This window comes from Polistes dominula, unplaced genomic scaffold, assembly GCF_049000335.1.
Source record: "Polistes dominula isolate Pdom_NZ unplaced genomic scaffold, Pdom_raw_medaka contig_20, whole genome shotgun sequence".
NCBI lineage: Eukaryota > Metazoa > Arthropoda > Insecta > Hymenoptera > Vespidae > Polistes > Polistes dominula.
In genome coordinates this window covers 4,516,319-4,532,358 of record NW_028301147.1, presented here as the reverse complement: position 1 = coordinate 4,532,358, position 16,040 = coordinate 4,516,319, and the positions used below count along the sequence as shown (strand labels likewise).

General features: G+C 28.8%; 3 protein-coding genes across 5 annotated transcripts; 1 reads left to right on the top strand and 2 right to left on the bottom strand.

Annotated features, from left to right (window-relative positions):
* Positions 1–1,796: 1,796 nt before the first annotated feature.
* Positions 1,797–4,778, bottom strand: Pnn (desmosome associated protein-like protein pinnin). 3 transcript variants are annotated; one of them, XM_015335157.2, is made up of 6 exons: positions 4,636–4,778; positions 4,365–4,553; positions 3,870–4,065; positions 3,607–3,780; positions 3,239–3,533; positions 1,797–3,148 (listed from the first exon to the last, which is right to left on the bottom strand). In XM_015335157.2, the coding sequence occupies exons 2-6, from the start codon at positions 4,523–4,525 to the stop codon at positions 2,835–2,837; spliced, it is 1,140 nt and encodes a 379-aa protein (XP_015190643.1). In that variant the 5' UTR covers positions 4,526–4,553; positions 4,636–4,778; the 3' UTR covers positions 1,797–2,834. The 3 variants fall into 3 exon arrangements, with proteins under 3 accessions (XP_015190643.1, XP_015190642.1, XP_015190644.1); XM_015335156.2 differs by lacking the exon at positions 4,636–4,778 and having other exon boundaries at positions 4,365–4,617; XM_015335158.2 differs by lacking the exon at positions 4,636–4,778 and having other exon boundaries at positions 3,870–4,062; positions 4,365–4,617.
* A 215-nt stretch (positions 4,779–4,993) lies between these two features.
* LOC107074098 (ATP synthase-coupling factor 6, mitochondrial) lies at positions 4,994–6,085 on the top strand. Its single transcript, XM_015335159.2, has 4 exons — positions 4,994–5,150; positions 5,449–5,597; positions 5,711–5,841; positions 5,936–6,085. The coding sequence occupies exons 2-4, from the start codon at positions 5,455–5,457 to the stop codon at positions 5,968–5,970; spliced, it is 309 nt and encodes a 102-aa protein (XP_015190645.1). The 5' UTR covers positions 4,994–5,150; positions 5,449–5,454; the 3' UTR covers positions 5,971–6,085.
* On the bottom strand, positions 6,081–15,926 carry DNApol-epsilon255 (DNA polymerase epsilon catalytic subunit 1). Its single transcript, XM_015335160.2, is given in 29 exon segments — positions 6,081–6,453; positions 6,771–6,982; positions 7,074–7,206; positions 7,279–7,544; positions 7,621–7,764; positions 7,843–8,131; positions 8,212–8,378; positions 8,448–8,637; positions 8,716–9,052; positions 9,139–9,308; positions 9,387–9,562; positions 9,637–9,841; positions 9,940–10,175; positions 10,253–10,468; positions 10,554–10,895; positions 10,961–11,144; positions 11,227–11,441; positions 11,526–11,800; positions 11,803–11,878; positions 11,956–12,193; positions 12,301–12,742; positions 12,893–13,445; positions 13,521–13,767; positions 13,844–14,160; positions 14,262–14,502; positions 14,575–14,801; positions 14,916–15,134; positions 15,233–15,353; positions 15,461–15,926. Coding segments are annotated over 29 exon segments (6,846 nt in total). The 5' UTR covers positions 15,559–15,926; the 3' UTR covers positions 6,081–6,143.
* Positions 15,927–16,040: the final 114 nt, after the last annotated feature.

Below are 16,040 nucleotides of genomic sequence, written 5' to 3'. Positions count from 1 at the left end.
ATTTTAAATGCTTAGATATAAACTGTTATATTATTTGGATCGATGGTTTTAATATCAAATAAATACCTGAAAATCGGAACTTTAATATTTGGTTTTTAATTTCTCCATTGTTGAAATTTAATTTTTTCTGAAATCTCCATAAATGTGTGTGTGATCCATTTTTATAAATCTTACTTCTGTACCTTAAAAATCTGTAATAAAAACTTACAGCGAATGAACTTTAAATAATGTTCAATTTAAATTGTACCATGTAATCTAATAATTCTCTCATTTTTCAAAAATTGTTCAATACAAATTACTATCAACATATATAATATAACAACATTCATATAAATAAAATCATTTAAAAATATTGCATCTTTTAATAAAAATCCTATAAATATTGTTCTAATAAATACCATATAAATTTCAAATATTAAATGCTTTTTCGAAACGCCCTGTATGTTGCTATTTTGCATACCAGTCTCTAAGAGAGTCATAAGAATAAGAAAGAAAGAGAAATAGAAAGAGAGAAAGAGAGAGGGTTGCAGAAGAGGAAGGCGGAGCGCATAATTAAGAAAGTCTCAGTGCTCTCTCATTTTCTCTCTTTCTCTCCTATGAAAAAAGACGAAGACATTGAGTTCCCTCTTGCGGTGGTAGGAAAGCGGCCTGCCTCTTTCCCCGTTTTACATTCGGCGGTACAAATAGCTCGACGACCCCTGGCCTCGTGTCGGCTCCTCTCATGTTTCTTCCTCAGAGTGCTTGTCCCTCTTGTCGCGCACGCTTCACGCTTCTGCGCGCCTACACCCTTCCTTGTCTCCTCTCTCTTTCTTTCTTTCTGTTTCTCTTATGTACACCCTTTCTTCTTTTAATCCGTCGTCGACGACGACGAACGCCGACACCGATGCTGCCGACGACGATGACGACGATGACGACGGCGACGTCGACTTTTGAATCTCTACTTCCTTTTCTTTTCCCTTTTCTTGTATGCCGAAGAGTTGCCTGGCGGAGACACATTAGCCATATTCCAAGTTTGCATGGCGGAACACCTTCCCCTCTCCCTCTTCCTTCCTCCTCCTCTTCTTTACCCCTTTTCCCTCTTTTCCATACCATCCCCACCCTATTCTTTGCACAGTTATTATGAGGATGGATTGAGGTGGGAGTCGCCTTCCACGTATCCGTAGAGACCTAATGCCATCGACTTCTAAATTGTGTAAATTACTAAATGAATGTGAAACGTTTAACTCCCACCACCTTATCCCCCTCTTCTTCTCTTTCTTTCTTTCTTTCATACTTTGAAAGCAACCTTGCCTTCTCCTTCATTTCCTTCCTTCACAGAGAAACCTTCTAACATAAGTAATCGACACACAGGACGCACACTTTTCGTTTGATATGCTTTACGTTTCCCTTTGATCATACAATTGTCTCGTTTTTCAAGCTCTCCTCGAGTAAGTTTTCTTAATGCTTCATACTTCTTCGTAGAAAATGTTTAGTTTTGACGAATAGAGTTTAATTCATTTATTCGACAATTTTTCTTCATTTCTTCTTATCTTTCTTACCTTCTTTTTATCGTCTTCCTTTTGTTTTCTTTAGTTCTTGTATTTTCACAAAACGTACATTAATTCAAACAAGTATATACATTTATGTTTATACAAAGAGTATAAAAATTGTGTCATTAAAATCATAAAATCTAATGAAAACTTTTATTCGCGTCCCTACTTATCCTTACAGACGTTTAGAAATGTTTATTTATATAAAGTTGTATATATATATATATATCTTATGAAATATAATTATAATGAAAAGAGAAAACAATATGAGAATATACAAGAGGAGAATTTTACTGTATCAAGAATTCATGTTATACAATCATGCTGAAGAAGTTTCTTTTTTCTTTTTTGTTTTTGTTTACTGATAATAGAAAAAAGTGTACAGTCTTTGAGCTATCTCTTATTTCTATTATTTTTACTCTTTTAATATTGTTCTTTTTTTTCTTTTTTACAATTTATATTCCTTCCAATATTGCGAACATTAAAGAGAAAAAAAGAAAGCAGGTAGTCAAAGTTTAAATCAACCAAGACTGCAATCACTCTTTTCTTATTTTATATTCGAACAATTTAGTTGGGTTAATTCACGCTTAGATGGTCCAAACCTACAGCTGGATTTATTACAGAATATATTGCACGCATTATTGCTTACCTTATATTCTGATAAACACGTAATTATATTCTCATCGGTTTAAATACTTCGCATAATAAAGACAATATAATGTTCATGAATATAAAAAAAAATACCCCACTAGCTTCGCTATAAAGAAAAATGACTAAATTTATACACCTTAATTATACATTAACAAGTAAAAAATTATTAAATTTTGTTTATTCGATTTATAGAAAATGAAACATTATCAATAACTATTTTTGTCTTTTTTTATTTTTCACATATTTTGTGAGAATAGAATTTGTATTTATATATTAATTTTAAAATAATTGATTATTATTTAATTTAAAGAAGAATTTGAAATTTTCAGATTGTAAGATATCCAAAATAATAAAAAATAAAGATTTACATCCGATCCCGTTGTTAATATTTTTATGAAGTAGATTAAAAATTCTAAAAGTAGATTTTTGTTTGTTTGTTATTTTCACAAGAATAATAGAATAGTGATATTTTCACAGAAAAATTATCTTTGAACATTACTTCAGTATCAATGCTATTTCTTTTCTTTTCTTTTGATTCGAGAGATAAAACCACGTGTGTTTTATTAAAAAATATTAAATAAAAAAGCTCTCTAATCTCTTGACAGGACCATCTAATGTACGTTATATGTACAAACTGATTATCAATACTTAATGCTAGCCATTGTTTTCGTCCTTTTTGATTTGGTCCACTTGCTTATCATCGTCTTTCTCAACCGCATTCTCAACATTATCTTCATCCTTTTCCATCTTAATTGATACATCTATATCATCAATTTTTGTTGGTTCTACATTGTTGTCTGGATTAGGATCACGATTTTCTTCACCTTCTTCTACAGTTTGAGACACCTCTTCAGGTGCAGCCAATACTGTGTTATTATCAAAGTTTTGTTGTTGTTTTCCCAAACCTATTTGCGTTTCTATTAGCTCTAATTCCTCAAGCAATACTTTTTCCCTTCTGTCAATATCCTCTATAATAAATTTAATAAAAAAAAAGAAAAATTATCATAAGAAAAACAATAAAAAATATATTTACAATACAAATATATGCAAATACAAACCATGAAGATCCTTAGCAGATTGAATAAGTAAACTTTCAGTTTGAGAATTTTTTCGTTTTGGTATATAATATATAGAAGGTTGAGTACGCGTCTTTATAAAAGAAGCAAGTGATAGTTGCGCAGCACGCCAATCTTGGAACTGTCGACTTCGTGCTAACTTAGCTTCTAATGCTCGTACTTCTGCTAATTGTCGTTTACGCGATAAAAATAATTGTTGTCTTTCTCGTCGTAACTCTTCTTTTTCTCTTCTCCGTGCTTCTTCCACTCGTGCCTCTACTTCTGCTTTTTTGTCTTCCTACAATTATATTTAAAAAAAAAAACCTTTAATTCTAGAAATTAATATAATTTATTTGTGTTTTATTAAGTACCTTAGCTTTTAATTTGGTTTCTTCTAATCTGAATTTTTGCAAAGTACCCAAAAGTGCACCGAACATTCGCTTATTCCTTTGTCGACTACGCTCATCTATTCTTTCTCTTCTGATTACTTCTTGACGAGAAGGAATTTCTCTTGGCGTAGCAATAACTCTCGATGACACAGCTGGCTATAATAAGAGGATGTAAAGATGTATAATGTTATAAGAAACGACAACTATTTAATGTTATTTATTATTTTAGAAAAGAATAATATTACCTTAATGGCAGTGTCATCTTCATCCGCACTGTCATCAGCAGTTGAAGGAACTCGTGCACTCAAACGACTAAATACCGTTTTTGGTTCCCCATTAGAAGCCTGCCAACGCCTTTTTGTACCCGGTATTTCATTATTTACGAAATCTGATACGACTCGTCGACGATCTTCCTGCAATGGTCGCTTTTGGGAAAGTCTGCTAATAATACAACTAATTATTACATTTTAATATTCTAAAAATTTATGAAGGGAGCCAACTTTATTGCACCAATATTTTTAATTATTCATTTCATTTAGTTGTTAAAATCTGAAGAGAAATTAAATTAATAGTTAATACTTATAAATATCATTGGTATATTTAGGTTATGTTTCCAAACACATATTGCAAGTGTAATCTTGAATTGTAAAGAAAGATTTTAGTTAGAAATAAAATGTGCATTAAATTAACACCAGTCATAATTTCATATTTGAAAAAATAAATATTTGGGTATGTTTAACCTGGAAGTGGGGTGTAGTGGTCCGTTTTCACCGTCAGGTAGGTCCCGGCCCAAAATTTTTCTAATACTTCGATCAAGACCTTTTAGTCCATCTCGAGCAGCCTCCAATTCAGCTTCTAAACGATCGGCACCCCACGATTCTTGTAAATCTAGCTTCCTCATTTAAGAAATATTAATATACTTAGCGTTACTGTAAAAAGAAATCATTTAATTAATAACGTAGAACACGAATTTGTTGTTATATAGCATTACTGAAGGAGGGAGCCACTTACAATTCTTATCCTTCGTCAGATCAATAACAGTTCGAACTTTTCTTGATAGTGGCAATGTTGAAAATGATAATCCCAATGTATAATGTTATAACAAAATATTAAATAAACTTTTCAATATCTGAATATCTCAAACTAATTTTTATGTAACCATTAATTAATTCCTCAAAAATTATTCATTTTATTGGTTGTACTTTGCGTCATTGTTTGCTATTGGTTGTCAGAAAATTTGTTTAATAGGTTATGCTCAACATGATGTTAATTAATTACTCTTACTTATATAAATATTAGATTGTTTTAAAAATAAGCATAAATACAATAATAAAAAGGACCATTTTATTTACTTGTGTAATAATATTTATCGATAAATCGAATTGATATTTTTTCTAATTGTTATTGCGCATGCTTAATGGTTATATCAATGACAAGTAGTGACACGTAGTGACAGTTCGACCAATTAGATATTACAGTTCATGTATAGTATATTTGCACATATTTTTCATTCATTAAAATAGAATGTAAGAAAATTCGATATTATTTAATAGACATTAGTTTTATATTATTTAAATTGTACTTATATTAACTTATAAAGTTTATTATATTTTTTACAAAAGTATTTAATAAATCCGTTTGATTGTACTATTTATTACGTAAGATTAAATATGTAGAGATGTAATAATTCGAATTTACATTTTTATTTCTTATAAATTATAAGAAAAGAAAATCATGTTATCATAAACAAATTTTGTTACTTATATCGTTTGAATTTTTTTAATTTTATAAATATTAATATTTAATGACATTAATCCGTTTTAGATAAAAATGTTGAGGTTACGTCTTTCTGTAAATGCTCCAAAAATATTTAAACGTAATGTGGGAATATTAGCACCTGCTCTTCAGAAAGCAACTGATCCCATCCAACAACTATTTATAGATAAAATTCGTGAATATGCTAATAAGAGTCAGTAAGTGTTACGTATTAATTATTATTAATTTCATTTATTTCTCGTACTTAGTTCGATTCTTTATTATGTATGAAATGAAGTTACTGGATTGATATTTTTGATTCTAATTACAGGGGTGGAAAATTAGTTGACCCGACTCCAGATATTGAAAAGGAAAGAAAATCTGAATTAGAAAAACTCGCTAATCAGTTTGGTTGCGCTCCTGGTACAAAAATGTCCGACTTCCCATCATTCAGTTTTACTGGTACGTTGTGCATTCCAATTATTCGTTTAAATTTTAAAATATTTTTGTATGAATGAATGATATACTATTTAATAAGTTTATATATTTGTTTTAGATCCACCAATAGATTCAGGTGTATCAAAAAGTTAAATATACTAATATGATTTTGAAGTAGAAAATATATGTATAAAATCATTCAATATCTTAAAATTTTCATTGTAAAAATATATATACATAATAAATAAATAATTTAAGAAAACTTGAATTCTCATAAATTTTATTATTATAGAATTATAAACATATAAAAAAAATCTTACTTAATATTAACCATCGTTCGGTAAGAGTCCTGTTCTGCTAACCATTTCTTCTAAAATACTCATTTGACATTTATTAGCTATGGACTTACATTTTTGTGCATATTGCGCGATTTCTTTTACATGCACCAATGCTTTATAATCGCCACCGCAAGTGCAACGTTCATCCATATTTCCTCTCTTAATTTCAAGGCATTTGCTACATTGTAAATCTTGTAGTATGTATGCCATACTCTTGCGATTGAATGTATTTATTAATAAAAATTCGATTTCTTTATTATCATAAACTGTTTCACATAGAGGGCATTTCCACATGTACCTAGTATGACAATAAAAAATATTACTTATTTATTTTTTAACACTAAACGCACTGTTGCTTCATGTATACCTATTTCTATCACAATGGATCAAATGACCATCTTCATATGAGTTTATATTACAATGTACGTATAATAAAAAATATACCATTTATACAATAGAAATTCTTAACTTACAAAATAGCACTATAATTTATAAGAAATTCTGCCAAAAAATTTTTTAAAAAGTCATTTAACCCATTGTGTGGTAGGTTCAGTGTTAAATATTATAATATTGTAATATAATTATAATATTATGCGATAATATAATTATACTTACTTATTATCTTCTACGTAAACATAAGTATCTTTGCAAAGATCAATATCCCTAGTATGATTACATCCTTTACAGATAATCTCAGGTAATACCATAGATATGCACGGGTCTTTCCATTGAACTTCGTCACTGAAACTATTCACTCTTATTAATCTTAATAAGTTTGTTTGCAAATCGTATACTTCGTTCTCAAGTTCTTTGTCCAAAGATAAAACCTATGATTAAAAATTTGAATGTAAACTTTGATTTATTTTGTATATTATGTGTACTAAAATGAATATCAGATATATAAAATAAAAATAGTACCTTGCATACAGATTTTGTTAATTCAAGTGCTGGATTGATTGTTTTGCTATCTTTACCATCCAAATTTAAATCAGGATATTCTCGAGACGTTAATACTTTCTCTGGCATTTTTTTATATATTTTCTGTACAATCCTATAAAAATATAATACTATAAACATTAATATCACGTATACCAAACATTTTAATTAAATATAAAATATTTACTGAAAGAGTTTTTGAGACATTTCTCCTGAAATAAGTTTTTTAGCAAATCCTGCTGTACTTTCCAATGCTCCAAGTCCAAGCGGTGCAGTAAAATCTTGACTACAATTCTTTTTTCTGTGTAAAAGAGTATCAGATGTTTCTTCATTTTTACATATATGTTGATAAGTAGCACTTATATATCCAGCAATAATTGCATTAAAAGTACTTTGACAAGCTGCTTCTTTAGGTAAATAAGATGCTAAGTTCCAATTCATTACAATTTCAGGCTAAACATGTCATTAACGATAGAATTATTAATTTAAATGTCATCAATCTAACTGAAATTTAAAAATTGAAACTTACTGCGTCATTATCATTATCATTATCATTATCAGCAATAGAATTACTTGGAGTACAATTTTCTTCCCCATGATTATTGTCATCAGTTTGTGTAGTACTTTCATCAGTAATTTTTGGCATCTTTCCTTTTATACCAGCATAATTATACTGTTTGTACATAAAAAAGATATTTAATGAAGATATATATTTTATTTCATGAATTATATGATATAAAAAATAACTTACAAAATCTAACCAAATTAAGTACTCCCAACATTGTTCAGAAGTCATTTCAATGCTATGAAAAAGTTCTTTGTCACGTATGGTAGTAACAACAAATTCTATATATCCCAATGCGTCTGATAATGTTCTTTTTTTTGTACATACAACAATTTTATTAAAATTAGCGAATACAATGATACAACCAAGATTCTTAAACGCAGCTATCAATTGTATAAACAATTTTCTCATATAATTGCATAATGTACGATGTAATGCAGGATCATATAACAATGCATTAGTTGAGCGCAACCACCTAAAATATTTAAAAAACAATTAAAATGTTTTAGCTTAAAAATTGAATTTTAAAATGAAGTCAATAAGATTATTAATTACCTATAGAAATGTATTATTTGATAATCAGCAAAGATATTTTTATAAATTGTTACATCTCGCAACCACGCGTTCACCATAATCTGTAATATTTTAAAAGCTGGACTACATAGAGTAGTTTCATCGTAACTTGGAATCATGGCAGATGGATTATCACCTGTTACCATTTCCTAATAATTATAAAAAAAGTTAAATTTAAATATAATAGACTAAACAAATATGAATCATAATGTTAATACCTGTAGTGATGCTTTTTGTATGTTGTTGAATGCAACAAATGTATTTGTACCATCAATAACATGAACATTATGATGTTGCAACAAAGTGTTCACCGCAAGACTCTCTACATCTAATTCTACACATACACTAGAATACGTAGCTGGATTATTAATAACGCAACTTGTAACTTCTTCAAAGGAACTCAGTAGTCTGTAATTTTTTGTTTATTCTTATTTTATTAATGTCCACAATATTTATATTTATTAATTATAAAATAAAGAAGATTACCTGCTGTCGTCATTTTCGTTACCACCAAGGTCAGGCTTTTCAGTTGGAGAACACCACAATACAAAATTATTCTTCTGTAAATGTCTAGCATAAAATAAATCTGCTCCAAAAAGAGTTGGATCAGCTGGTACGTTTCCAATAGGAACATGAAAGAATCTGCATTGTTCTATCATTAATTCTAATATTTGTTGAATTTTCAGATAATGTCTAATCATCATTTTGGCACCCAATTTTTGCCACTCCATTGTGTTGTATAAATTTTCAACATCACGTACATGTGTATTAATTAATGGAAATTCATGGAGCAAAGGCATTTCAGAAGTTAGAGTTGTTCTATCTGTAAACAGGTCATAAATAATTAAATAATATTTACTAATAAATAATACCTTTAAAAAAAAGATAAAATAGTAAATTACTACTTACCTATCGATGTTTGCAAAATTATAATAGTATTACCATGTTTTTCATTTTTATATGCTTGTAATGACGCTTGCAATACTCTGTACACTTGTTGCAAATTAGTTTCTACTTTAACTATAAATTTCATTCCATTGGGTAATATTTTCACTTTGTCTTCTCCAATTTTCTCTTTCCTACAAATATATTTAATATTATTACAATAATATTGATTTAAAAAAAATTAAACTTTACTATAAATTATATAAACTTACATTGATTCTCTCTCATTCGTATACAATGTATTTAGATTTGGCATTTGATTAGACGAAACTGAATCCAAGACAAATATATGTACACGTTTACTTGCACCTAAAAATAATCCCCATAATGATCTTTGACGATTTGCACTCCAATGATGGTATAAAAATATATAATTAATTGATTCCCACTAAAAAAAGAAATAATTTTTAAATATTAGACAAAAATATTTTAGGTTTCAAAAGTTTTATATAATTCTACTACCTGTTGAAGATATGGTTGTACAGCAATACTTTTAAATTGTAATTGATCTAATGAAAATGTATCAGCTCCATCAGGTATTTTTCTTATTGACTTTGGATCCACAATACATATACATCCTAATTGAAGTATAGCTCGAAATTCTAATGAAATTTGAGTTTCATAAATTCCTTCGATATATGGTTTAGCTAAGTCCGAAATTAAACCTCTATAAAAAAGATATGTATATATAGAAAATATTATAATATTTAGTTGTAGTATATAATGGTATGATTATATGCGTATGAATTTATAATTATATCCTACTGATTGTGTTGTTGATACAAGGTTTCTGGTACTGAATATTGATAAAGATTATAAACTTTACGCGATCGTGGTAAAATTCTCGAACACTTTCTCCACAATTGATTTGGAGCAGGATCAGATCTTGCTTCACGACTATTAACATAAAAGATACGAGGTACCATAAGACGTACTTGTCGCAAATCATTTTCCACCATAATCCATAATCTAAACATGCCAGGTTCATTTGTTGGGGTCAACTGTTAAATGAACATATATCAAATCAAATTTTGTAATATACACAGATCGATACTTATGAAAACATTAATTTATGTACTTCAACAATTTGCCACGGAGTCTGAAGTATTTGTTTCTGTGCACGTCGTAAGAAACCAGATAACGTTGTCGAAGATTGAGGATTTCTTATTACACCAAAACTAGATTCGTTGTCATCGTTTAATAATTTACTTCTTTTCTTATTATGTTGTCCTCTTTGCTTAGCTTGGAATTGCCATTTCTTTTTGTGAAACTCTAGCCATTTTAAAAACTCCTCCTGTTTAGCACAATTACATATAAATAAAGATTTTAATAAAGAGAAGGAAAATTTATTAATAATTAATTTAATAATATGAATATACTTTTGTCGTTCCCCTAGGAGGTGGCGAACCTAATACTTCTTTCCAACTTTTATTTCTAATGTTATCTTCTTCTTCTTCGCTGTTTTTTCTTTTTCTTTTTATAACACGTGCGACAGGTACTTTGAAAGTATTTTTTTTACCACCTATTAAATCTTCTATGTCATCAAGTTCTTCAGCGCCCGTACTACTACCGCTTTGATCATGATTACTACTATTACAACCAGATGTACTTGCTTGGTTAAAAAAGTCAGTAATTTGTTTTTGTTTGTGAGTTGCGTTCTTTTCCATTACTTTTTTATATAACCAATCTGGATGTTGGACCCTTGGAACTGGATTTGGAAGCTAAAAGATATAAGAAATTTAATTTCATTATCTTTATATTTTTTTAAATATTGATATATGCATACCCCTTGCATAGCTGCTGGTATAGTAATAATCTTTTGTATAGTACTTCCAAGTCTTTCAATGTAATAACCCCAATCCAATATCTGCCGTATATCATCACTTTCTAAACTTGAATCTTTTAACCATTTTCTTAAATAGTGTTTTTTCACAGCTGGATCTGCTTGGAATATTGCCAAAGGCACAGCCCTATAAACATAAATTATAAGTAAACATTATAAAGTAATATAATTAGTTTTCACATAAAAATAATATGTTAATAAAGTAAGACCTTTCTGTAACAGGTGCACCAGCAGGTTTTATAGCTATAACAGATTTACAAGCTAAACCAGCATCTTTTAGCATTTCATCTCCTAAAAATTCAGCCAATCTCTTTGCAGTTGTAATTGATACTGACTTTTGCTGTCCATATTCTTCTAATTTACGTGACATGGATTTGTTTTCAGTTATAAGTTCATACAATTCTGTATCAGGTATATTCGTACACTAAAAAATATTTTTTTTTTTAATTAAATGACATAACTTTATAAAAAACATTTATAAATATGTAATTATTTGTATAATTTTTACTTTGCTATAAAGAATGTCAAGCCAATGGTTAGCTACTTTAGCGACAGACTCATAACATTCCTCCAGTGTTTTACCATGCAAAAATGATTCAAAAACAGAAGATTGAAAGTTTTTAATTAATTCCAATTCGCCTCTTCTTTTGACTTCAAAACCTTTTAACTCGGCTAAACTACCATCAAAATTAAATACTGCGTATCGTTTCTTTAACTTTTTTCCTTCTTCTTTTGCTGCAGGTAGTACCATAGCTAAATATGGTCCATCAACTTCAAAAAAATTGAATTTTCGCTTCTTATTTCATATTTCATATATTCAGAATCCACAAGATCATGATATACATCATTGGTAAAGTTTTCCTATTTATTATGAATTAAATATAAATATTTACAAGCTTAAAAATATACCATAAAATAAAGATTATTCTTTTACATACTTTAACCATATAATTGAGAATAGCATTAGGATAAGAAATGGTAAGTTTCTTTTTCTTTTCATGCGTAGTATGAGCAATCACACTATCTGGGAACGATGCAGGTAAAATACACCAAATACCATCTGTGTCTAATTCTAATGGTCGACCAACTTGTTCTATGATTTCTCTAGCTTTCATAATAATATGAGCTCCTGTATAACATACAATACCACCCATTTCCATACTATGCCACCGTGATCTGTTAAATGTGAATTATTTTAATAAAAGAAAATAAGTATAAAAATTAAAATCATTTTTTAAAAAATTAGTTATTTAAAAAAAATTGAATATACAAATGATATATACCCTCTTCTCATGACGTAACCATAGAAGGAATTGAGAATACATTTATGAGCTAACTGTAAGGAATCATATACAATTTCTCTGTTTTTTGCAGATTTAATATCAGCCGCATCACCTTGTGCTATAGCTGCTGCTACTTGCTTTTTAGCAGCTTTGTTTAATGCCTTATATTCATATCGTCTGTCTCTGAATGCTCGTACTGTATCCACGTAAAATGAATTTTCTTTTTGACAAACTACTTGAGTTCTTTCTTCCATACTTGTAATTTTCGCCTTTTTATAGACTTTCCTAGAATATTCTGTAAGTCTCTTTTTTTGTAAAGACGCTTGTTCTTTTTTAGTCAATTGATGAAATGCTCTTGGTTGACCTCCAGGGAAAACTGAAGGGAATTTTTCTATTTCAAGTTGTTGTTGAATTCTTTGATATTCACCTATGTTAGCAGCCACTAGAAAACAAAAATTAAATTAGTAAAAGTAAACAAATAAAAGTAAACTAATATTATAACACTTATAATAAACATTCTTTTAATTGTTCTAATAGCGATTATTTATTATGGAATATTTAATTTTTTAATTTATTATATTTTATAACTTACAGTATTCTCCCCTCCACATCCACTTCATTTCCCTTTTGCAAAGAGCTCCAGGTTTGTTATAATCGCATGCAGCACAAACAAACTCATTGACCATAGCAGAAGGCTGCAGTCGATTAGTTAAAATAATATTCGGATACATTGCGCCGACATCCAAATGATATATCACAGGATTTTCGAGTCTCAATGGATGATCCTTTAGCAATTGTAATTTATTTTTAATTTCTGTTATAATATCATCAAAATTGGTTACCATATCAATTGGTACTTTTTCTTCTTCTTGAATTGCATATTTTAAAGCATTTTCAACTCCATCCATTAATTCATTTATCATGTTCGGTACTATTTTAAAATGGCATGGAATGTCTGCTCGAAATACTCCACTTTCCAATGCTTCTACGTGACCACCAACATATGTTTCTTGATCTAATACATGACCATGTTTAGTTAACTTATTCAATTCTGCTTCTTCTTTATTAGGAAATATAATATTAGCTTTAAAGGCTTCTACCATAAGAAGAGATTCACAAAGAGTTCCACTGCCTTTTCTAAGCACCTACAATATATAATAATAAAACATATAACTTTGTTATTATTTATATACATAGTATTTCAAAAATATTTTACAGACCTCATCGGGTTCTAAGGGAATAATAGTTGATAATGCAAATATAAATGGATGCACATATTTAAGATACAAATAATAAGTTGCTACTGCATCGGATACAGAATAACTTGCTAAAGTTTGTGGGTCTTCAACTGCTAATCTACACATTTCTTCAGGATCTAATTCAACTGGATTGTATCGAAGCTTTGCTTTTGTAACAGCTTTTAAACCTTGCGATCCTACAGGAAGATAAGAATCGCGCCTTACCCAGCTGTAAAAAATGTTACATATAAACAATATTTTAATTACACATAATAAAATAAATAATAATAATGTTATGTATGTACCACAAACAATCCATATGCATAGCTGGTCTACTAGTATAAATTCCATCACGATTTTTGGTAAAACCAATTTTATCTTTCATTATCATGTTATGCAATGCCGCTCTTGCTTCCACAAAAGGCCAATCGAAAAAGTCACCGTTGTATGTGACAAAAATATGTGGTTTTACATCAATGATGTGATCAAAAAATTTCTTTATCGTTGCTTTTTCATTAGGTTCATTATAAATTGTAAACAAACCCTCAAATTCTGGTTTTGGTGTGTATTCAAAATCATCTATATCTTGTGAAATGATTTCTCTATTTGTTATTAAATATCCCTAAAAATATAACATAAAAATGTATCCTTTTATAACTCAGATTCTATAATAATGATATAGATAATATTACTATTAATAAATTATGCAAATTAATTAATTACTTGTCCATCTATCATATATGATATCATCATAATTTGATCTGTACTAGCATCAGGAAATTTTAATGGAAGTTTCGTTGTTTCAATATCGTATGCTAACACAATAGGATCAGGAGGTTCGATAATATCATTTCTTCTTGTAATAATAGCTGGATCAGATCCTCTACTTTTAACTGAATACCAAGCACCACAGAATATACCAATATCAGTGGATACTCGTTGATGATGTGGTATGTCATATTCCCTTTGTGAAATATTTTTATTTATAATAGAAAATTAAACAAGCAATTTAAATATAAGCATAAATAACATTTACCTAATATCAAGAATATTTTCCATATGATCTACAATCATTTTTCCTTTTTGTTCTTCGGTCGGATTCAAAACATTGGATAACATATCTGCATAATGAGTACGACTTTTTTCTCTTTCCTTGTTCACTCTAACAGCGCTCATTATTTCACGTCTTACTTTTGTCAAATCGACTGTATTTTCAAAATACATTTTTAAATACTTTTGCTTCAAACCAATTAAATGGTTAGGCTATAAAAATAATTAAAAGTTTACATTTATCTTTTCTATGAAAACATTTATTATATAGGAGATGAGTAGATATATATTTTTTTAAATTAAATAAAAAAAATAATAGGTTCTTACTAAGTCTAAATCTTCTTTAGAAATTGATTCAATTTTAACAACACGACCATTGTATTTCTTGTACAAGAAAGTTGAAACTTCTTCTGAAGTATCTTTACGACATAAGATATAAAAATATGGTTGGTATGGTAAAGATACTTTAAATCTAGTACAATCCTCCTCTAAGAAATATAAATCAATACCACTTAACAAGCGTTTGTCATCTTCTCTAATTTCGGTCTATAAATAATGATATTTTTTAATCTTTATCAAGAATGTTATAACATAAAGGTTGATACTATATGATCAAAAATATTAAACAATTATGGATTGATTACAATGTGCATATTAATCAGAAATCCAACTCTTTCTTTCGTATCAGTAACCGAGTGAAATCCATACAGAGCATCCACTCTTATATTTTCATTAATTTGATTTAATCTTCCTACTGAACTTTCTCTAAAAAAAAACAAATAGAAAAGAAAGAAACAAGAAAATAAAATATAATGAAAGAAATTCATATTATGAATATGTAACAAATAATACTTATACAAAAAGAAACTAACTCTGAAGCAGCACCAGGTTCAGGATTGATATCCTTTTGATCATTTTTGTTATTTTTTCTTTCTGACCGATACTTTCCTGTATTTTGCAATGATGTCATCTTGATAGCTGATTTTTAATAAAACTAACATAAAATCAAATGATCTTTTAATATAAATTTTAACAAATACTTCCACCTATTTTCTATACTGAACAATGACACACTCAACAGGTTACGAAGTTTAGAGCAAATGTTAAGCTACGCGCCAAAATTTGAAACAAATGCGCCGCAGTCCATGAAAAGCTACAACTTACAATTAATATTAGTATAGATATTTTTCCGAAAGATGGTATACTTAAACGCTTCGAGCGACAGTTACGGATACAATGTGAACTACAAGTACACAGAGAAACTTGACAATACGAAAAAATTCACAATTGCAAGATACTATTTAAAGGAGTTGAACATGTGACAGTGAAATATTTGAACAATCGTATAAAAAATTTTATGAGGAATTTTATATAAGATAAAAAATTTTAGAAAATTAACCATTCATGATTGATGTGAACCGTTATAAAATTTGGAGTGATAAGCACTTAAAG

Coding starts and splice junctions, on each gene's coding strand:
- Pnn (XM_015335157.2), bottom strand. CDS start 4,525: ATGAGGAAGCTAGATTTACAAGAATCGTGGGGTGCCGATCGTTTAGAA. Junction 4,066..4,364: donor CCACTACACCCCACTTCCAG/GTTAAACATACC, acceptor TTGTATTATTAG/CAGACTTTCCCAAAAGCGAC. Junction 3,781..3,869: donor AAGATGACACTGCCATTAAG/GTAATATTATTC, acceptor CTCTTATTATAG/CCAGCTGTGTCATCGAGAGT.
- LOC107074098 (XM_015335159.2), top strand. CDS start 5,455: ATGTTGAGGTTACGTCTTTCTGTAAATGCTCCAAAAATATTTAAACGT. Junction 5,598..5,710: donor GAATATGCTAATAAGAGTCA/GTAAGTGTTACG, acceptor TTCTAATTACAG/GGGTGGAAAATTAGTTGACC. Junction 5,842..5,935: donor CCCATCATTCAGTTTTACTG/GTACGTTGTGCA, acceptor TATTTGTTTTAG/ATCCACCAATAGATTCAGGT.